General features: G+C 35.1%; 1 protein-coding gene across 1 annotated transcript in view; it reads left to right on the forward strand.

Annotated features, from left to right (window-relative positions):
- Window positions 1–9,076: 9,076 nt before the first annotated feature.
- Window positions 9,077–23,330, forward strand: part of LOC134839792 (uncharacterized) — a 76,068-nt gene continuing 61,814 nt past the window's right edge. Inside the window, exons 1-2 of the mRNA XM_063855414.1 lie at window positions 9,077–9,250; window positions 9,541–10,556. Of these exons, the coding sequence (XP_063711484.1) occupies window positions 10,324–10,556 (233 nt within the window). The 5' untranslated portion in view covers window positions 9,077–9,250; window positions 9,541–10,323. The remainder of the gene's footprint in view (window positions 9,251–9,540; window positions 10,557–23,330) is intronic.

A 23,330-nucleotide genomic window follows, 5' to 3' on the forward strand; every position in this document is an offset into this window, starting at 1 on the left:
CCTTGTCTAAGATGTCTTTAACTGGAGGGTTTCCGGGACTTGGGAATACAGTGTCCAGAAAATCCTCCATCGACTCGCCAGGAGTTCCAATACATTTTCCAAAACTGTCCATTATGATTTTTTTATACATTTCACTTTTTGTAAGCGTGACTAGTAGATCTCCAACTTCAAGTGGTTGACTTTCACAGCTGAAAGAAAACTCGGTCAGTCTTTCGAGAAGGATCAGAGACCACGTTCTGTAGAAATTGCTCTGCAAAGCAATGTTACCCAAGTATCTAGACCAGAAATTTTGAACAGTGAATTCCTCGTTAGAGCTGAGGCACAGGAAGTAAGCAGTATCAAGCATCCGAGAGTGTTTGATTTGAATGCGAACGAAATTGAAAATGGCCTTAAGTCTGTCTTTTTCTTTGTAACTTGCTTGATTTGGCATGATTTTTGTATTTGAACAGTAGCTGCTCATCTCGTCGTTGAGAAACCCAGTGTTGCCCGAGAGATCTACGGAGGATTTACTCATTCTAGACTTACGCTGAGAAATGGCGTCAGCGTTGAATAAAGAGTTTCGCAGCCTATCTGAAGCTTGTGATTCAGTGTGCTGGAAGGACGACCTTCGGGATCCCTTGCTACCTGCCTTTCGAGACTTTTTCTTCTGGTTTTCAAAATAATGTATATTTTCCATGTCTTCGCCTAAGTTTCTGGAGAAATTTGTGTTCGTATAATCGATGTGATTATCTACAACATATTGAATAGCTTCTTCGAAGACAAGTTCCAGTGACTCAAAGACAGAAGTTGAAGTGATGACTTTGCGGCCTGATTCTTCAAGCTCGTAAGGGTAAGTTGATGGCCGTTTCACTGAGTTTCTACCTGTTCTGTCCGCGTGAAAATCTACGCGACACTGGAAATCACCCCTTGCATATTTTTTATTTATTCTTGTAGCTATGTCTTGCAGTCTGTAAATTCGATCATCGGTCTTTTTGAGAGATGCTGGATTAGGAATTTCTTTCAACCACTGCGCTACGAGCTCGTCGATTGTCGGGCCTGCTGGCTTGGTAGGTTCCGGGTCCTTTTTTGCTCTGCTACTTCTCTGAGTCGTTTTAGGAGTTTCAGAAACCGAAGATTCTGGCTGGCGGTTGTTAGAAGTGATAACACTCACCTTTGTTGGATCTTGAGGTTGAGATCCAAGTGGCGCTTTCTTTGATGTTTGGCTTGGTCTACTTGGTACTCCTGGTGGCTGTCCTGATATGCCTGAGCTCTTTGGCGTTGACTGGTTGCCATCTTCCCATGAAGGCTTTGGTTGGGTATTGCTTGAAACACCTTCAGTTTGAGATACTTTTGATCCAGATGTCTGAGGTTGTAATCCAGAAACCTTGGAACCCGGAGTTAAGCGCGATGAGCCTGGCATTGACCCTGGTGTTCCTATTTGTTTTGGCTCCGGCTCTTCAGCTTCCAATGTTTCTCCGGTAATTTGACCTAATGTACCTTCCGGCTGAGTTCCAGATGGCTGTGACATGCCTTCGAAACCTCCGCTTTTAGTTAAAGTCGGTAAATGTGTAGGAATTCTGTTGCCGTCAGTATCCAAGTCACCAGTTTTTCGATCCTCTGAAGTTTCTGGTGCATCCATTGCTTCCTGTTCCAGATCTTCATCTATTTGTTCTGGATCTAAGTGTGTCGATGGCTCTATTATACCTTCCTCTCCTAGCGTTTCCGGTTCGTTTTTGTTTTCAACTATGTCATAGTCAGTTAAACTAGGTTCCTTATCTGCAACTGGTAGCATACCTCCGAAGTGGTTGCTTCCTTTTGGCATCTCAACGTGTGTTGATTTGGTAGTGTCTTTTTTGCTGTTACGTTGCGCACGAAAAGAAGGGTTGTCGTCTATTCCAGTTTCCTGCTCTTCGTTAGAAGATGTTTGATTTGATTTTCTCCGATAAATTGTTTCAGCTAAATCAAACTCAGAATCTGGAGGCTCTGCTTCCATGTTTGCTATTGATGCATCATAGGGCACCATGTATTCGCGACCTCTCTCTTGCGTGTAGGCCATTGATGGCTTAGGTATGGGTCTTCCCATTGTTTCGATTGTTCCTTGTGACACCTCTGAGTATCTTGGAAACTGATCTTGTTCTTCAAACTCTTCGTCTGCGTACGAATCATTGGGAACATCATCTTTCTGGGACCCAGCACCGCTTGGTTCAGGAGGCTTATCTAAGCCCTGATCACTGCCAGATTTATCAATTTCTAGCTTAGGCACTCCGTAATTGTTAGAAGGTCTGGCTGAACCGTCCAGAAAAGAGGTTTTATCCTGACCACTAGCATTTGTTATTGATTGTTTTTGACTGCTCGGGTTTGAAGGTCGCTTTGAGCCTGGTAAGCTTCCAGAGGGGGCTAATTGACCATTTTTTGATAGTCTGCTACTCGCTTTTGATTTCTCTCCGCTACCACGTTTTTCGCTACCAGAGCCTTCCCGGTCACGCGTACCGTATTCGGCCGCTTCTGCATTTAATGATTCGGCAACCTTAGAATCGCCCAAATTTGGTGGAGCGTTTTCTTCTACTAGACCAACAGTATTACTACTTTTTGATCCGCTGAGTTTTTGTGAACTTCCCGCATTATCATTGTGCAAAGCTTTACTCCCTTGCTTTGTAGTTTCTGGTGTGAGTTCTTCCTTCAAATAACTTCCTTGAAATTTTTGGGAGCCATCTTCTTCCGATTTTCGCGAAGACCTGTTTTTTAAGGTTGGATCATTAGCCGATGCATTTCCAGGCTGTAGTTGAGAACCGGTTGCAGATTGTGGAACAGTTTCTTCTTCAGTAACTCCTGAGTTTTTCAAACCACTAGCTAAAGTTCTGGACTGATGAGAAGGTCGAGCGGTCTCGAATGGTTTCGGAGTTGAATGACTGAGCACGTCGTTAGGTTCTGATCCCAAATTAGCCGAATCTTTAGGAGTTCTTTGAGAGGTGGCTGTAGGAGGTTTGGTGCCACCAAGAGTGGAAACTTTCTTGGAAATTCCCTCAATTTTCTCATTTTCTTCCTCGTCGTCGCTTTCCGAATCTGACCCCTCGCCTTTTTTGTTTTTGACCTTAGAGGCCATCTAGACTTTGTTGCGCGAGGGTGCCTCGATAAAAGGTACCCTCAGAATCAAATAGTTTGTGATTAAATGACCCGAACTAGCCAGGGGAAAAACTGGAGTTTGAAACACGCCGCATAGGAAAATGGCGGATATCTGCCTGTCTGTTAGCTGAAATAATTGAGCAACTAGTTATGTAAGTGTTATTGTTTTGGCGTTGTTTCAAAGGTGTTTTATAGTTGCCAATTGTTCAAAGCAACCTGAAATTTCAAAATAGAACACGTGCGCATGTAAGAGTCGAATAATAACATGAATTAATTGCGAACTAAGGATTAAAGTAGACATGAAAAACAACTTGGTACTTCATATTTGAATGTAACTTTTTGAAAGGTTTTAAGCCACTTCATACTAACGAAGAAGGGGCGTTGTTTCTTCTCTGGTTTTGTAGAATGGTTTAAAAAAATCTGACTAAATCTTATTTTAGAGAGGATTTCATAAATGGAACCGGTTGACTCCACCTAATACCTCTTTCTACCCACTTTTAATTAGTTCCATGAATTTTTTTATGTGTATCTGTTTTATGGTTCGTTCTATTGTTTTGCGTATGTGTTTTACTGTTCGGATCCTGAAGTGGGAAAGCACTTCGTATTTGTTTGTTTTAGTTCGTACTTTTTCACGCTAACTAGTACCAAAAATAAATGTCAGAGTGATATATCATAATAAAAGTCTTCAAGTCATGAATCGATCGATAATTACCCTTGCCAATTAGCTAGGGTATTGCAACAGGGTACTTGACTTTCTCCTATAAACACTTCGTTCGCAGAATTTCGGACAAAATTTCACGTGCTTTATAATGAATTCAACTCCGTCTTATTTAACTCTTCATAAATTTTGTCTCTGTACTTTCTCGACATAGTTGCCTGAAATTTCGATTTTTCTTTTTCCATTGGGTGACTTTGGTCTCATTTATTTTCGCTAGCATGCCATGAGGAGGGTTCTCATGCTGGAGGGACCGAATGCTGGAAAAATTTCAACCAATCAAATTCGCTAACCGCTCCTATCGGCTAAATGCCTTTCTCGCAAAAATCGAAGTTAATATTAACAGAAAATGATAATATAATAAATATACTATATGCAAATATAATAGATGCAGGTATGATAAATTTAGTTATTTGTTTTTCCATTTGTTGAAATCGGTATCCTAGAAATATTAAAATTGTTCCAATCCGCCTTCGATCCGGCATTAATTTCATTCATCTACTTATTATATAATTGGTCAATATTAGCACTAATGGCCTGGTTTTATTTGCTTACTTTGTGATTTCCCCGAGATTTTTGAATACTCAATTCTGATTGGCTGAAAATAAGCCAAAATAAATTTCAAGCATTCGGTCTCTCCAGCATGAGGGACGCCACCGCATGCCATGCTATGTTTTCTTGTATCGTAAGTGGCCCTACCTAAAATACTTCTCAGTCTAGAAAGAAACCGTTTTCAAAATTGCCTTCTCGTAGTAAACTTGACAACGACTGCAGTGAGATGAGCAAAACGTTTTTCAAAAAACTGTCTAAATAAGGCTTTTTTCCTTTCCTCCACCTGCAAAGTTTTATAAATAAAAAGTTTGTTCACTTTGCTCGATTGCTATGCAAATGGACATGCAGACTAATTAGGCCACGGCAACACTTTTTGATCGTCTTACCGAACCTCGTAAAACCACTCTCGTTATACCACAAAATCCATGTTGGTGTGAAGTGGGGGGGGGGGGGGGGGAGGGGGGAGGGAGGAGATTAAAGAGCCCTAAGTTATTGTGAACTTGCATTTTCAATAAAAAAACAATTTGTTCATGCATATCACTTTTTAACACGATCTGTTTAATTATGATCTACAACAGCGAGAGTCATTTTAGATTGCTTTGTTGAAAACATATTTCTGTTAGTCTAAGTGCTAAAATTGGTAAAAACCTTCTCCTACTCAAATTCAGTTACCTTAAAGAAACGTATGCGTTTAATCGACATTTTGCAATGAATTCCTGTCAGTCGTGAGTGGGAAAGTTATGAAAAATTAGATTTCGGAATTTTTTGCGCGATAAGTTGGTTACGCCCTTATTTATGTTGAAAAAATCTATTGCCTTCGGAAAAATCAAGTTTCGACTTCTCTCAAAAACTACCCTGCCAAATCTGAGAGTGAGAGTTCAGTCGATGAAACAGGACGCGAGAGTTTTCATACAGAATTTTCAATTTTCTTTGATTTTCTGTCAGTCGTTCTGTTTTTTTTTTCTAATTGCCTGTGATACGAAGTTCAGCGTCGTCTCTGTGTAAAAAAAAATGTCCAGAAAAACCGGTATGATGTTTTTGAGATTTAGTCTGATTTCGAGCTAATAATGCAATTATTATAGACTATTATAGTAATTTTAAATCAAGTTGAGACGTGAAAATTTCTAATCCAGTAAAATTAGTTTCGAATTTTTTATAGCGCCTTTTTGCGAACAAAATTTTGAAAATATTTAAAAATTGGAAGTTTTTTTTGGTAGACCTGACTTTTTTGTTTCTTCTATGAAGAAATTTGTTGTCAAATGTACCTAATTTATTTTTACTTGCGAAGTTCTAGACTTCAGTTCAGATTCTCTCATCAACCCACGAACGAAAAACGACGCATTTTGATAAAAAACTTTGTTTTGTTTTTATGTTCGGAACTTTCTGTGCTACTTGCACTGCAACCGACTATCCTTTGTTTGGATTGTTTTCATCTTGCTCTATTGCGAAGCAAATATGAAAAATTGTGATTATAGATGTTCTGTATATTTCTGATTTTCCCAACGCAATCAAATAAAAAATCTTTTGAAATAATGATTGATGCTTTTTTCTTCTTAATGGTCAGAGAAGCGTAGGTTGCGATATAATACGAGGCTACTCATTTTTCAAACCCCGTTTACTGACGTTTTTACACAAGTTGTGATTCGTGATTGTATCCAGCATGGATTTTATCCGCCTTATTGAAGCGATTTTATTGACTGTACATATTATACCAGCATGTAATCAGCTAGGCTCTGAGGCGTAGTGGCTTACGCCCAGCCTTTGTAAGTTATTGTACGGCAGAAATCAACTAAGCATGCTGACAGATTTTTAAGTTTGAGACTCGTGGAAGCTTTTTTGGAATCTTCAAATGATTACTGGAGGCATTTTATAGATAATTCTTCATTATGCATTCATTGTAGCATGCTTTGCGGTAAATGTTGACTACTCAATTCTTAATGTTCGACTTCCTTTCTCGTTCATTAGTGACAGTTACTTGTTATTTTTTCCACTTCGAGCAGGATATTATACAATTATCTTTAGATTTTCACAAATACGGATATTCGGATGCCAATGGTTGGATATCAACCATGATATATCAATTCATGATATCTCTCTACTTTAGTTAAACAATGACTGCATTAGGTTGAGCTTGAGCCTTTTACCCTTATATTGATTTTTATTAGCTAGAAATCAAAACATTTTTTCTCAACACGAGAACAATTTTTTCTAACACGAGAAGTTTTTGCGAGAGATTTTTAAAATGACTGAAAGGTTATCAATTCAAGTTTATTCACCGGTTAATAACTTAATCTGAACTTTAAACTTCTTTGAATTGAACTTATGAAAATCAAGCTCTCCTGCATTGCCTTGTTAAGAAATATTAAGTACATTAGCTATATCAGTGTTTTTTTCTTGCTTAGCCTATAATTTTTAGGCTCCTTAGAGAGCGTCTGACAAAAATTTGTCGTCCTTAAAGATGATTTTTTTTTCAAATTCGTGTAATTTTAAGCTAGTATAGAGCCCTATTTTTTGATTTTTCTACGCATAAAATCTTTAAAAATCAGTTTAATTTTAGTCACAATTGCTGCTTTAAAATCTAAGATGAGCGGTTTTGACCTTTTTCATTCTGAAAAGTTGAAAGCGCTTATATTTATCATTCTATCATTTTGATCACTTTGGCAAAAAAACCATAGTTATATTCTAAAATCAGTTTATGTTCTGAAACATTAAAGCCGATAACATGAAATGAGTAACAGTCATTCAAAAAATATAAGAACGTCAGTAATTCAAAAAGAACATATCGATTTTGATCTTGTTATTATAAATCTACAAGCAAGGGCCGAAGATGTAAGTAAGTGCTTCTCGAGTTGACTTGGCCTCGTGAAAATGGTCTTTTCAGCCTTTCAATTCACTATCTTGTCTACAAACGAGCAAACATATCGATTGATAACGCATTATAATTTAGGTTTGGTAAAATCATCAAAGATGTTTTGAAGAGAAAAAGTTCAATGGGTATGTCTATAGCTGAGCGATCATTCTGATCGGAAAATTTATTTCTGGTTTCATGTCAATGGTTTTTCATTATGCGTTTCTGGTTTCATGTCAATGATTTTTTACCGGCATTTTTTGGGTTAAAAGTCAATTAAATAAGAAACGAATTTTTGGTAGGTTATTCAATAGTTGAATAGAACTAAAATTTGACCGTGGCTTAATGGGTTGACCGTGGTTTCATGTTTTAATGGGTTCAGGCTACAGTTTTCAAATTAATCAAATTTCCGGTTTCGTGTCAATGATTTTTTAGGCAATTTTTCGGCAAAAATTCAATATTAGCGAGTAAGTAGGCCATTTTGCAGGATATCCGCCAGCCGAGTAGAATTGAATTTTTACTGCGAATTAAAATGTTTTTATACTTGTGTGGAATTATTGATTACACTTTTTTCGCCTTTTTTATCAAGTCCAATTTATATTTTTCCTCTATTTTATGAGCGATTTGTGCATCAATGACATGTTTGTATTCATTATGGTTTAAATGTTTTTATGAAATTCTGGCGCTGCATTCGCGGAAGCTTGGAAATGGTCACAAATGGCTGCTGTTTTTGTGACAGTTTTTCTCTTTCATTTTTTCGGTTGCTTCAATTTTTAGGTTTAACTAGGTTCTTATTTTAGTTTTCTTATTCCTTTTTTGAAAATTCTTGAGCTGTAGTGATGCCTTCAATTGAGTAAATAATCATTTTCGGTGATATTGAATATGTTAGTTTTTTTTTAGCAGTTTTAGTTTTTTTATTTGAACTTGTGTCAGTGTTTTGAGTCTAGTTAACTGCAACTATCTTGAAGTGTATTTCTTTGCCTGACAATTTTTTTTCGAGAGATTTTGTTAAGCATTCATGAGCATCCATTTTTGGTTGATCAACCCGTAACTTCTTTTGATGGAGCATTCGGTGCCAATATATGCTAAATTTGAATGGCGGAAAACCCTCGCAAAACACTATAAGGTCCGTATAGTGTTTTGCGAGGGTATTAACACATTTCGCATTAACACATGAAATTATTGGCTTATTTCGCCCCACACACATTTCGCCCCTCAAATCATAAATTGGCGATTAGTTCCTTGTGTAATAAGTTAGAGGTGAAATAATGTGTGAAATTGTGAAGGGCGAAAAGGGTCACTAAAATTAAGAGGGGCGAAATGTGTTTGTGTGTGTAAGGAGAAATGTGCTACATTCTTTTGCGAGAGCTCGTTACATTAATATGGTCGACCTCAAAAAGGGGCGCAAATTTTTCAAAATGTTTTATGAAAATTCGCCCTTTGTCCAGAGGAAATCCTAGATCCGCACCTGCTCTTGGGTGTTTGATTTTAAAGCGCCAGATTCCGTATTGAGCTTCTGGAACTTAAGGTTTTTCGGATCTTATCCTGAGTTAAAGAGTATAATCACTATTGTTGCAAATATTAATGCTTAGCTTATGCTTTTTGAAAACCAGGATTGTTTTTAATCTTTCTATTTTTCGAGAAGACCCATTCTTTGAGGGTAACCTTTTATCCAGTGACTTTGCTCTCATTGGATATGCTTTGTTTTAAATTGTGAAAATATGAATTGTAAATTCAGGTAAGGTTGATTGCGTGATAAAATGAAACCCAGATTGTGTATTTCATCCGCTTTCCTGATTTCTTAGCAAGTGCCAGAAATATCCCAATGGTAAAATGTAGTTATTTTAAAACATAATCCGGATCATTATTCGCAAGAGAGCCATTGGCTTAAAATATTCCTCTTTCCACTGCCAACTAGTTCTTCATGTTTGTTGTCGCCGTGAACAGTCCCATATTTATTCAGTTTTCTTTATTTTTCTATTTCACTGCTTTCCATTGAAAACTTTGCTACGTTTATTGTCGTTTTTCAACTGGTGCAAAAAAACTCAAAAGATATAAATATCAAGCTTTTTTCTGAATTTTTGGTTGCCTACAATCAATCATATTCATCATTTTAGCAAAAAAAAAAACAAAGTATACATTTTAAAATCAGCTTGTGTTCTGAAACATTAAAGCCGGTATTTTCAAATGACAGCCAGTCATTCAAAAAAAATGAGAGCGTCAGTCGTTCAAAAAGAACATATCGATTTCGATCTTGTTATTAAAAATCTTCAAGCACCGGCATAAGATGTAAATAATTGCTTCTTGAGTTCACTTGGCCTAGTAAAAATTGTCATTTATGCCTTTCAATTGACTTTCTTGTCTACAAACGAGCAAACAGATCGATTGATAACGCATTATAATTTATAATTGGTAAATTCATCAAAGTTGTTTCAAAGAGAAAAATTTCAATAGGTGTTTGTATAGCTGATCGATCATTCTTATTGGAAATTTTATCGGAAAATAGGGGCACTTGAATTGCTTTGACTGTGGCAGTGCCCTGATATTAAAATGCCATCTGACATTTTGTGAACTACACGTGCATGGCACTGACCCGTCAAAATCCTTTTATTTAATCAATTTTGCCGCCAGTCAAATTATATTAAAAATCAATCACTTAGATTTATTTCATCCCAGCCTATGCCTGCATCTGCAAATCGCTGATGGAAAAGTCCAGCAGTCGGGAAAACTTTATCGGGAAAGCAGTTGCATGTCATTATTTTTCAATCTTAAAGGTGTCTTAGCTTCTCTGTCTCACAAAATTGAGTCACTTAAAATCGAAATCTAAGCCTTCGTTATTCTTCATCGATTAAGTTAACCGAAAGTAAATTGAAGAGATTTGTAATTCAATTCCACTTAATTCGTTTTATATCCTTTATCATGCTCACAACGTCGTCAGTTCATGGCAATCTTAGCACCTAAATTGCTTTTCTGCTGTCAGAAGTAGATCGATGATTGTCTCCCAGTTAAAAAGTGATGTGCTTCGTTCGAAGTTACTATCTATTTTTCTTACCAGCTAATTAATCTTCTGTTTTGTCTTTTCTAATTTTATTACAAACGTTGACAAATGGCAGGAGTTGAGTTGAACCAGCCGAATTCTAAAGTGTCTTGTATTTCACGCATAATAGAAACATTTCTTCCAAGATGCCTAGTCATAGGTCACGTGTCGATGTTGATCGTACGGGCTACGACCCTGGGAAAGCCACTGTTTATGGTGTTACCTCTCGCGCTGTTTTCTTTGTTTTTGATACCTGAAGCTATTTTTACCTACGTTAAAACTAAAGCCACTGAGTGGAAATGGTTAGTCCTTTTTTAAACTATCTGTAGAAAAAGAAAAAACTTCTGATTTCAGTGTGATTTTAGTGATTCTGTCTTGCGCATTCTAACGCAACTGGATTTGGGTTAAACCTGTGATTTTCAGGTTGAATTTCATTGCTCAATTGCCCTCCTATTAGCCAGGATATTGCAACCGGGTACTATACTTTTTCCCGTTAAAATTTTGTTCTCAGGGTTCATCCCCTAGTAGGAATGTTTGCATTTTAAATAGCACTTGTATTCAAAATCATTTATATTTTGGTTGTAAATTTACCAACAAGTTTCCAGTTTTTTTTTCAAACTTTTTTCATGCAAAATCAGGTAAAAAGATAAATCATCGTAATCAGTCGAGTAAAATATCATTTTCAAGCCTTTCCAGTCGTGATTTGATCATTTGATCGTTTTTGAAAAGTTTCTTAAAAGTTTTTTCTATGTTGAGAAAAAATGCTTCCGATCGAAAAAAGCGAGCGAGCAGGCTTTTAGTAAGAAGATAAATTGAATCTTTTCTTAAGCCAAGAAAATTAAGTTTTACTCCAGTAATATTCGTTTTCGAGGCTTCTTTTAGCCCGTACTAGGAATTGGAAGTTATGAAAAAACAAAAAAGGATGTTTTTTTATTTTTCTATTCTTTTTTTTTGAAGAAATGTGTTGGTGAATATACCTAATTTTTAGATCAATCGTGAAATTCCCCCCTGATCGATTAAGGGGGTATAAAATACTGTTTTTTTTTTACTTGAGGGCAAATTATATTCATCTAATTAATCAAAAAATTTACTAAAAAAACTTTGGTATTAGTAGAACAAAATTTTTGTTAATTAACGGTATAAGTAGGTATTCCTTTTGAAAACTTTTCTCGAGCAGTCTATTCTGCGCTCTTGCTTGAAATGAATATTTTATACAAAATTAATACGTGACTAGGGAAAGTTTCTACGGTAGGTCACTTAGAGGGGGGGCGGAGATTGTACGGTTGATCCTAAGTTTTCAGCTATTATTGGCCATGCCCAATTTTTACGCTTTTTTTCAGATCTTTTCACACCACTAACTAGTTGAAAAAAAATTTAGCTTTTTTATTGATGTGTTCGAAAGTTTGTGCTGTTTGCACAGCGTGCACCTATTTCTGCTTACGTCATTTTGAATTAAATGTCATATTGCTTCGGTAGCGTTTGTTTTCATGCTGAGCGAGACTTAAAAACTCGGGTTTCAATTTTTAGTAGCCCAATTTTTTAAGATTTTCGTCACAACAGGTGTTTAACCAATTGTTTTCAGCTTAGATACCACTTCTGTAGCTTGGGTTAAATGCTGAAAATGATTGTTTTTCAACGTGTTTCTTATAAAAATTAGGAGAAATTATGTACAAGTTTTTATACTTTTAGTTTTTTTCTTTAAAAAAGTTGACCGAGTCTCATTTTCTCAGTTAGCTTGCCCATTTTTTCAGTTAGCTTGCCATGCGTTTTTTTGAAATTTTTTATACGATACTGAATGAGTTTGTTTTTTTATAAACTTTGCTCAAAATTATGAAAAAAATGTTTTAGTTTCTTAATTTTTGTTTGTGCTGTTCGGTCTTGATTTCTCCATTTTTTTCCATTTCTCCATTTTTTCTCATCTCCATTTTTTTAATTTCAATTTCATGATGCTGGTTAATAAGAAATCATCACTCATTAAATTCCAGCCTGTTTGTTTTTTCCATCGTTTAGTATGATAGTTTGTGTTTAAATTTGACGTGATAGTTTCGTAGTGATTTTCGTAATTGGAAATCATATGTTTCATTGAAGTAAAAATCGATTGATTTCGGTTTCAAAGCTTTTTGTTTCGGGTGGCAAATTTTTCTTCAATTAGCTAAAGTTCGCATTTTTTGCCAATTCTTGGGAATTTATTGGAAGTTTGTTCTGCGCTAGCTTGCAGTGCAAATCTCCGCACGCACGAAGATAAATAAACCAAATATATAATTTAAGAAAATGAGAAAAAATTGAGATTCGTAAATTTAAAGAGCTGTAACGCTGTAGAATTGTTTTTATTTACTGCAGTATGATTACAATATTCATGGATTTTGTCTTTAAACACTGGTTGATTATACAGGCAAGTGAATTGTAATAGTACGAATACTGTTTTTAAACATAAGTAGCAAATCTTGGTGCCATTTTTTCTGAGCATGTGCTTTGACTTCTATAGTAATAAGTTGACAGAGTTGATGCGGCTTCAGTTTATCAAATGAACCAAAAATTGTTTTTGGTTGCAAACAACAATACAATAATAGAACTAAGTTACTCTAAATCTCTAAGAGTCAGTTGCTTTTGAGACTAAGAAAAGCAGAGTCAGAGCGCGAAAACAAGGAATCAAAAGAATTGAATGAGCTTAAGGTTATTGCAGTTGCGAGAGCACGTGTCTTGTAATCGTTAACTACACTTTTTGCCCCTTAAACACATTTCTTACTTAATTGAAAATTGATTTTGTGTTATTACCGAACCTTAGCAACTTCCAGGCCCCATCACACCTGGGCTGGAGGTAATGTATTTGCATTTGTGACTTATAGCCAGGGTTCTAGTCCCGGCTGGACCTTATTTTTTTCTGTGTCTGAAATTGATTTTTTTTTGGGAAAAAATGATTAGTCGAACTATAGATTGTCGGCTCAAGTTTTGTCGGTTTTGTTGCCATGCCACACTTTTTTGCACTGTGAACAGTTTTCATTGTAGCCTCAAGTGTCGTCGATTAATTCCTATTTTTAAAAAAATAAATATACGTATTTGATATTTTCCGTTTCGGTTTTTTTTCTGTTGTCTGTTTTTTTTTCTGAGATTGAATTTTTGTATTTCAAAAAATTTGTTGATTGTTCAAGTTTTTTTTTCGATTTAATTATTTCCATCTCACTCACTATTTGATAGCTTGCAATTGCAATGCTGCGATTTTGTTGTATCGCAAGTGATGTGAAGCTACCTTTGTCGGTTTGTCATAATATGTAATTAGGAGTAATGAACCTAGTCAGTACTCTTATAAAGGTCTTGGTAATTTTTTTCATGAAAAACCTTTAAATTTGTTCATGTCTCAAATTTACTTTTTCGAGGTTTGACTTTTGATCTTTCTGTAGGTTAAGTTCATTTCCTTTATTAAAACATAAATCAACTCCACTATCGAACGGCAAAAATGTGAAGGTCGCGTGTAAAAATGTGGTCGACTTCTTAGTTCGAAAATGGAATTTAATTATCAGGTTACACTGCGAAATAGAAATTTTTACGTATTGATCCAGTTTTCCCAAATTAGGTTAATTTTGTCCTATGTTATATAAATCTAAAAAGGTCAATTGTTCCTATAGTTGCAAGGTTGTAAGATTTTTAAGAGAATGCATTTTTTCTTAAAATTTTCGCAAATTAAAGTTTTTTTCTTAAATAAAACGATTCAGTTTTTTTTGTTGCCTAGTGTTCATTACTATTTTCCAACTATCAGTTGCCTACGTTTTTTGTTGGCTTGGTTGTCACATCCTGTAATTTTCTTCTGCTTTAGGCAGCTTTCATTGTAGCTCTAAGTTTTTGTGATTTACTCTTTTCATTTGTAATTTTAATAACCTTGGCATCTTATATTTTCCTTTTTTCTCGCTTTAATTTTTTTTAGCCCTTAATAGTTTCAGTTTTTAATTGATCGGCATAATAATCAAATTTTACATTATTTGAAGAGACATCCATTTCCTACGCTTCTTTTCCCGGATATACAAAAGGGTAAAAGGTAAGAATTACAGAACTTCATAAGTTTTTCATGTCAGCAATTTTGTTTTCGACTCAATGGAGTGCACAAGGTTTGTCGGCGTAGTTTCCAATCGATAAAACTTTCTAATTATTTATTTCATGTGGTGATTTCTGGGCGTGTTTATCTCAAAAGGAGCATTATTCGAGACAACGTCAAGTTGAGCATTTTGTTAATAGTTCTTTCGACATTTGTTCGAGTGGCTTCGGTTTCCTTTTTGGTCTGCTAGCTTTTGTTTACTATGTTTGAGTAGTATCGCAAATGGTGTGAAGTTTTGCTTCGCCTCTGTATATGAAAACTTATTTTAGCGTCATTTGAGCTGCCATGCATAATTCCGAAAATCTTGTGAAAAAATGGCCTGCATATTCTCACAAGATTTTATACACTGCTTTAATACACCGCGGGTTTTAAGCAGCCTAGTTTGCAGAGCAGCGTAGTGTATTACCTTCCTTTTTCCGACCCAAATCGCAAATAACAGTGTTCATTAAAAGTGTTCACTTATTGGTGGCTCTTTCGCTATAATCACGATCTGTAGCATTGGAAATTTCATAGCATCAGTTCTCTGCTTTATCTTTGGCTATTGTTTGAGATATATCAAGCGTCCGTGGCTGAGTGGTTAGTGCGTGAGACTCTTAATCTCTAGGTTGCAAATTGAATCCGATACGTAGCGAAATTTTTACTAATTCGAGGCTTACTTCTATTTTTTCTTCTTACACTTTTTAAGGCTACTTTTTGTCGTTTTCTTGCTAGTGTTTGCAAAGTAAAGCTTCGCCTCTGTGTGACGAAGTTAGAACAAAGCGCGATTAGCCGGTTTTTCTCATTGGAACCGCAATTACCTTACGTGACTAAAAATTTCTATGGATTAATTATATTGTTGGCTGTAGTGGTTAGGTTAGCGTTCCGCTCCCATCTCAGTTTTTTTTGCAATTTTTACGGTGGTCAGAGCATTCTGTGTTACTTGCTCAACAAATTATAATCCTATAAATTTAATTTCATCTGAAGCTCGCTTCGAATTGATTTACGAAATTAAGGGAAAATCAGACTCCTCATTATTAAAAATTGACATGGAGCTGAAGGAGCTTGACTTAGTTTCAAAAGCAGTTTCTAAGATTGAACTTTTACTCTGATAATGAAAATATTTAATCTTCAAATTCTCAAATGGAGTTGATTTTATGGAAAGTAGAGTGAGTTATGAAAAAAGCAAATTTTAGGTGACGTTTTTAGTTTTTTGGCTTTGTTGAAAGGATTAACGCGTTTCCTAATGTCTTTTGACTGTGAACAATTATTTATCTCAATCTTCTAAGTTATTGATGAAGAATTATTTGTAATGTTTCATTTCGGATGTCTATTTTGAGCGCAAAGTTTTTTTTGTTAATTTTTTATGGATTTGATGTAAATTTATATATTCCAGTCAAACAGGCAGATGATACTGGAAGTAAACAAGTCTTTTGCTGTCTAGCCATGGTGTCATAATTTATTCGTAACTAGTGTTGCAAACCTTTTTGAAGTTTTTTAAATTAACATCCACTTCTCTAGAAATATTTTGTTTGCTTACGTCCACTAAATTTGAAATTAGGTCTATTATTTATTTGTTTACATCTCTCTGCTTGCCTGAGACCTAAATAAATGAAATTTGTATTTTTTTCTGGTCTCAAATAGATTAAGTGAAGAATATCTATTTGAACTCAGTTTTTTATTGTAAACTGAAATATGTCCTTCTTGTTTTTCGATCGGCACTTTCATTGTAATAGGTTAATCAGAGGTTTTGGACAAACCAGAGAAGTGCAAGTAAGTTGAGAACATTATTTAACTGAGAAAAGTTTTAAAATGCCTCAAAAAGCCTTATGTAGTCTATTTGAGTCTTCCCTAGGGAATCATGTTGAATATATTAGGAACAAAATGGTGCCATTTTCAGTTGTTAAAAAAAGGATGCTAAAAATTTCAATGTGCTTTTTATCTGATAAAAAATGCTAGGACATTTGGCGCATTAAGTTGCAAAATTTTTATTGTTCAGCTTAATCTGGTATTATATAACAAAGAAATTAGAAAATAGCAAATTTAGATAAGCGAGTTGCAAAGGTGCTTGTTTTGAGTGTCAATGTACGAAGTGAAGCCATTTATTTGGTTCCCAAGCTTATCACCCCGTGTTTTGTAACCCCCTTTTTCTTAACCCCCTCTCATATAACCCCCAAATCAGATAACCCCACTACAATTTAACCCCTTTTTAAAACCAATTGTTAGAATCAAAGTGAAAGTTACTTGAAAAGGATTCGGAACCATATCGTCGGTAAACATCAAAGCTTTAATTGCGAAAAATTTTGCGAACTAAAATGAGTTAACACGCTCGCTGCTAAATGCGTTTTAGATTTGAACAGAAATGACCTTGCCGATAGTCTAGACTTTGATATGAACTTGAAAACGAATCCGACCGACATGATTCAAATTGGTGCATATACAAAACAGTCCAAAACCATTTGAATTTCTTGACCTTGATCTTTTGGCGCCGACAGAATTGATCTACGCTTTGAAAACTCAAACATGGGCTTAATTAAGATCAATGATCAAAGCTGGAAGAAATTTTCGGATGATAACCAAAGGCCTCATTGTATAATGGTTAAAGCGTTAGTCTCAAAATCTAGAGTTCAAAGGATCGAATCCCTGGCGGCACAAAAAATTTTCCAATTTTCCCAAAAAAGTTGAATTTCGAGTAAATATGATAACGGGTATATCAAGGGTACAATAAATGGGTTAACCTTACAGGGTTCGGCGGAGGGAAAAGAAAAGTCAACACCTTGTATGTATTTATTATTTTGCCGGTTTCAAATCGACTCTAGCTCAATTTTGAAAAATCAAGGAAAATAATTAAACTTGGAAAAAATTTTATTGCTTGGCAATATAGATTAAATAGCAAATATTTAACTCAAGTTCACCATAGCGCGAAAGAAATGCAAATCAGTTTTTTCTTCGTAAAGATGCATAATATTCTGAAAAGCTTGAATAGCGGCCTGCTCAAAATCCAGTAAAATTTTTTCAGGTCTACTATCAGGGACTAGTATTTTTAGGGCTTCTAAGAAACGGTGGTAAGTTTTTTCTGTTTTATTTGGCAGGAACGCATATATGCAAGCAGGGGCTATTCCTGAAAGACTAACGTGTATGGAGTAAAGTTGATAAAACATTTTCGGGGTGACTTTAAAAGTTCCATCAGCCAACCAAAAGTTGGATGTTTCAAGGACACGTAGCATTTCAGGGTCACCGAATAAAATAATCCTCTCGTGATCATTTTGCCCACTGTCAAATCTTATAAAACTTTTGAAAAGTTCGGGTATTTCGAAACTTCTACTTGCTGGGGAGACTGGTAAGACTTCTTCTCGTTGCTTGCGCGCTCGTTGTGCGGTGCGAACTAAATTTTCTTTGGATGGTAGGGCTAGTTGAGTGGCAATGTTGTCTGTAATTGGCTGAATGGCGGTTGCGACTGCGACGGTTGGGGTGTTACTATCGCTTAGCTCCTTGATGTTTTTCAAAACTAGTCGAGCATCAGGTTTGCCCGTGGAAATATCGTGATTATGTTGACCCCTCGTTTCAATAAAGTTTTCTCCTTCCGTAATTGCTGTTGCGCGGCATTTATGGGTTTGGTACTTTGAGCAGTTCCAATTTGTTGTTGTCTTGTTTTTTCGTTTAACGTAATACTCGTGGCCTGATACCACTAGCATTTGTTTATCTTTCGAAGATAAAGTAAAATGGAATGACGCTTCAAACATTATATCTGATCTGATAGAGTGGTATAACAATGGTTAAAGAAATAGGCAGTATGATTTTTTATAAAACTCACAAACGTCTTTTGTTGCCTTCAATTAGCACCATGTAGGTTATCTCTGTTTTAAACGCGTGAGTGAGGGATTATTTCTCTAACTAATCGAAATGCAATTACTTTTGAGATGCTAGAGGCATCAAGTGAATTAAGACTAGCTTTTCAGGCCTCAATTAGTAAGCTTAATTGGACTACTCCTGTACTTATAAAAAGGACTTAATTTGAAACAAATTATCGTCATTAAAAGGGGGTTAAATTGTTGTGGGGTTATCATGTTACGGGGTTATGATATAGAGGGTGTAAACAGAGGGGGTTAAATATCGTAGGGTTAAAGAGTGGGACACCCATTTATTTAGGTCGTGTTGTTTTTTTTTGTCAAGCAAGTGTTCAAGTTGTGCACAGTCAAATTTGATCTTTCGTGGCTCGACTTTCGATTTTCTTTATTTTGAATACAAAACTACTTGCTAAAACAGTCAGACTACGCTTTCCCAGCAGAAAGGCAAAAAGCGAGAGTGAATATAAGGTTCGAATTGCATTTTAGTTTCTATGTTTCACAGCGGAATAAAAATTACATTTTGACTAGTTTTTTCTATTTGGTTTATGAAAAAGTTCTTGAAATTCATGAGGAGCCTTAAGACCATCTTTTGTAAGAAAATATTACAAAATTAATCATTCATTTTTTTTCAGTTTTCTTTAGTTCGTTGGTACTTTTTCCAATTACGTATTGGCTATTCTTGGATAAGTGGTAATTGAGTTTGGACGACTGCTTCGAGCTCCCATTTGGTAGAAATGGTGGCACTATTGTGCACGAATTAGTAAGCAGCCTTTCTTGCCCACAGGCTGATTAAAAGTCCCTTTCATCTCCGTTTTTCTCTTAATATGCCGCCCTTTTGCCTCGAGCAGAATAGTCTGGATTATTTTTATAGGACACTCATATATTTTTCAATGGTACAGTTCTACCGTTTTTTGAAAAGCACGTACGTTATAGTTGCAGCTCCAGGTGATTTTTGACTTTATGGCGCTTCAAATGGATCTATCCTTACGAAAACCATCATACTCTAAACTATCACTATGCTCAAAATATTTCAGTATCGCATTGAAGCCCATTATAAAGCAATGCTGCTTGATTCAAATTTTTGAGGTTCTTTATCTTTTTACACTTATGTTGGATGATCCGGACTTTTTCTTGCTAACAATTTTGGCTGGTTTTTCCTACAATCTGCTTAATTTTTCTGAATTTTAATTAAACTGCTTTTTGCTGCCGTATTATAGTATCTATATAAAAAAATGATTTTACTTATTAAAAAGAGTAAGAATCTGATCTAAAGGGAGTTTCGCTCAACTTGTATAGGTACGTGCATACAGTCCACGCGTACTTGCTAGGTCTACTGGCAATATTATTAGAACTTGGAGTTGAATGGAGACATCATTATAAGTTTCAAAGGCTGACAGAAATGGTTTTTTTTTAAAATTGTTTCTCAAACTTATAACCCCCTCGTTTTTTACTACCCTTTTCTTAACTCCCTCTTATCTAATTCCAGAATTAGATAAACCCACTACAATTTAACCATTTTTCAATTCGAATTGTTAGTATCAAAGTGAATTTTATTTAAAATGGATTCGGAACCATAGCGTCGGTAAAAGTCAATGCTTCAATAATAGATTTGTTGGTTGAATTTAAGAGAAATTTAAAATAAAAGTTGATTGTGACCAAAACGTTGATGTAATCAAAGCTTTATTCAAATACTAATCCTTTTAAAGTAAAACTTATTTAATTTTTGGAACCATCCAAGGTTTGTCAGTTTTATTAAAATTTCGGCATACAACGCAATGTATAAACGATATGCCACCTCTAGTGCCAATTGTTGGCATACAGTCCCTTGTCCCAACCTATCTTCCCGAGAAAGGCGATCGTTCCGCTATTTGTGAAAGACTAACATGTATAGATGAAAGTTGATGAAACATTTTAGGAGTGACTTTGGAAGTTCTGTCAGCCAACCAAAAGGCATTAGAATTTCAGTAGCACATGATTTTGTAGCACACGTAGAATTTCACAGTTGCCGATTAAAATAATCTTCTCGTGATCATTTTGTCTTCTGGCAAGTCGTGAAAATTTTTAATAGTTCGGGTATTTCGAAATTTCGGTTTGCTGGGAAAAACTGGTACAACCTTTCCTCGTTGCTTGCGCACTCGTTGTGAAGTTCAAATTAAATTTTTCAAGTTTGTAGAGCTACTTGAGTGGCAGTGTCGTCTGTGACAAGCTGAATTGCGGTTGCGACTCTGAAGGTAGGGTGTTACTATCGCTTAAATCCTTAATGTTTTTCAAAACTGATCGGGCATAAGGTTGTTCCGTATAAATTTCGTCACTATTTTAACCCCTCGTGTCAATAAAATTGTCTATCCGTACCTGCTGCTGCTCGGCATTTGTGAGCTTGGTATTTTGAGCTGTTCCAGTTCGCAGTTGTTGTGTTTTTCCTAAGAAGATAATACTTGTGGCCTGATACCAACAGTATTTATTTGTCTTTCGAAGATAAGGTGGGAAGGACGCTTCAAACATTATAGATCAGAGAATGGTGTTTCAATAGGTAAAGACTGAAGCAGAATGAGTTTTATAAAACTCAAAAACGTTTTTTGTTGCCTTCAAATAGCACCATGTAGATTATCTCTGTTTTAAACGCATGATTGAGGGATGATTTTTTTCGCTAATCTCACTGTTTGGGTACCAAGTTCTTAACCCCGCGTTTTTTTAAACCTTTTGCATACACCCCCTTGATTTATTTTTAAAGTTTTTTCTTTCTTGCTTACCCCGCTTTATCAGAACTATCCATTTGATTAAGTGTAGGGAAAATTGCGTGATTAGAATTATTTTGATTTATTGAGAAAACTTCAATGTGATATACTAACTTTGCTCCTGTTGCTTCCGATAGCTATTTGAACGAAGGATAATGATTTTTAAAAAAATCTTTCCAATTATGCCGTGCCTACAGAAGCCGAGCAAAACGAAGCTTCTTAGATGAACGAATTAAATATGAAGAAAAAAAGTGAGGTAAATAGGAAAAAGAACGAAACTGCAAGCCAACAACAGTATTTAAATTTTGAATAGTTTCAATAAACTTTCGATCTTTTTCTGAAAAAGGACAATATAAAAATTTCTTTCTTGCTTACACCGCTTTATCAGAACTATCCATTTGATTAAGTGTAGGGAAAATTGCGTGATTAGAATTTTTTTGATTTATTGAGAAAACTTCAATGTGATATACTAACTTTGCTCCTGTTGCTTCCGATAGCTATTTGAACGAAGGATAATGATTCTTAAAAAAATCTTTCCAATTATGCCGTGCCTACAGAAGCCGAGCAAAACGAAGCTTCTTAGATGAACGAATTAAATATGAAGAAAAAAAGTGAGGTAAATAGGAAAAAGAACGAAACTGCAAGCCAACAACAGTATTTAAATTTTGAATAGTTTCAATAAACTTTCGATCTTTTTCTGAAAAAGGACAATATAAAAATTTCTTTCTTGCTTACACCGCTTTATCAGAACTATCCATTTGATTAAGTGTAGGGAAAATTGCGTGATTAGAATTTTTTTGATTTATTGAGAAAACTTCAATGTGATATACTAACTTTGCTCCTGTTGCTTCCGATAGCTATTTGAACGAAGGATAATGATTTTTAAAAAAATCTTTCCAATTATGCCGTGCATACAGAAGCCGAGCAAAACGAAGCTTCTTAGATGAACGAATTAAATATGAAGAAAAAAAGTGAGGTAAATAGGAAAAAGAACGAAACTGCAAGCCAACAACAGTATTTAAATTTTGAATAGTTTCAATAAACTTTCGATCTTTTTCTGAAAAAGGACAATATAAAAATTTCTTTCTTGCTTACACCGCTTTATCAGAACTATCCATTTGATTAAGTGTAGGGAAAATTGCGTGATTAGAATTTTTTTGATTTATTGAGAAAACTTCAATGTGATATACTAACTTTGCTCCTGTTGCTTCCGATAGCTATTTGAACGAAGGATAATGATTTTTAAAAAAATCTTTCCAATTATGCCGTGCCTACAAAAGCCGAGCAAAACGAAGCTTCTTAGATGAACGAATTAAATATGAAGAAAAAAAGTGAGGTAAATAGGAAAAAGAACGAAACTGCAAGCCAACAACAGTATTTAAATTTTGAATAGTTTCAATAAACTTTCGATCTTTTTCTGAAAAAGGACAATATAAAAATTTCTTTCTTGCTTACACCGCTTTATCAGAACTATCCATTTGATTAAGTGTAGGGAAAATTGCGTGATTAGAATTTTTTTGATTTATTGAGAAAACTTCAATGTGATATACTAACTTTGCTCCTGTTGCTTCCGATAGCTATTTGAACGAAGGATAATGATTTTTAAAAAAATCTTTCCAATTATGCCGTGCCTACAGAAGCCGAGCAAAACGAAGCTTCTTAGATGAACGAATTAAATATGAAGAAAAAAAGTGAGGTAAATAGGAAAAAGAACGAAACTGCAAGCCAACAACAGTATTTAAATTTTGAATAGTTTCAATAAACTTTCGATCTTTTTCTGAAAAAGGACAATATAAAAATTGATTAAAAAAGTGATTTGTTGCTGGGAAGAAGATGGTTAAGTTTTGGCGAGGCTTATGTTTGCAAAAAAAATACTAAGGAACGAAAAACCTTTAGTTTTCTAAATTCGTTTTGCAAACAGAACCGTCATCAGAACTTTTATGATTGTTCCCAGCTACCGGCGTTCTGTTGACCCATCTGTGTATTGTTTGTTTTCAGGAGAAGAACGAAATTGATTGATTTCAGTAAAAATTCAAATTGTTCTGTTTTGTGATATCGTTTTTTGGAATCAAATAATTTTTTTACTTTCAATTTGTTTTTAATCTCAAGATGCATTTCGTGTCAGATGAGCATGTGTGTGTTCATTCTAAAATGATTGTTTTTCTTTCAACTATCTATCGGCAAAGCTTGTTTTAGATTAAAAAAAACTCTCATCGCTTGTTTTCGCTTCCTAATCCAACCTCACATACACGGGATATATAGAAATTTCAAAAATGTTGACAAATTTGAAAAAAGAAACAGTTTTTTTTTTCGGTGAAGTAGGTCTGTGTGAAGCTTAAACCGTTTCATTTGCATCTTGATGCTTCATTTGGACTGTTTAAAACTCACTTTTCGGATACTTCGATGGTTGAAACTTTGCTGTTTTCAAAA

Source organism: Symsagittifera roscoffensis, chromosome 2 (genome assembly GCF_963678635.1).
Source record: "Symsagittifera roscoffensis chromosome 2, txSymRosc1.1, whole genome shotgun sequence".
NCBI classification, from domain to species: Eukaryota; Metazoa; Xenacoelomorpha; order Acoela; family Convolutidae; genus Symsagittifera; species Symsagittifera roscoffensis.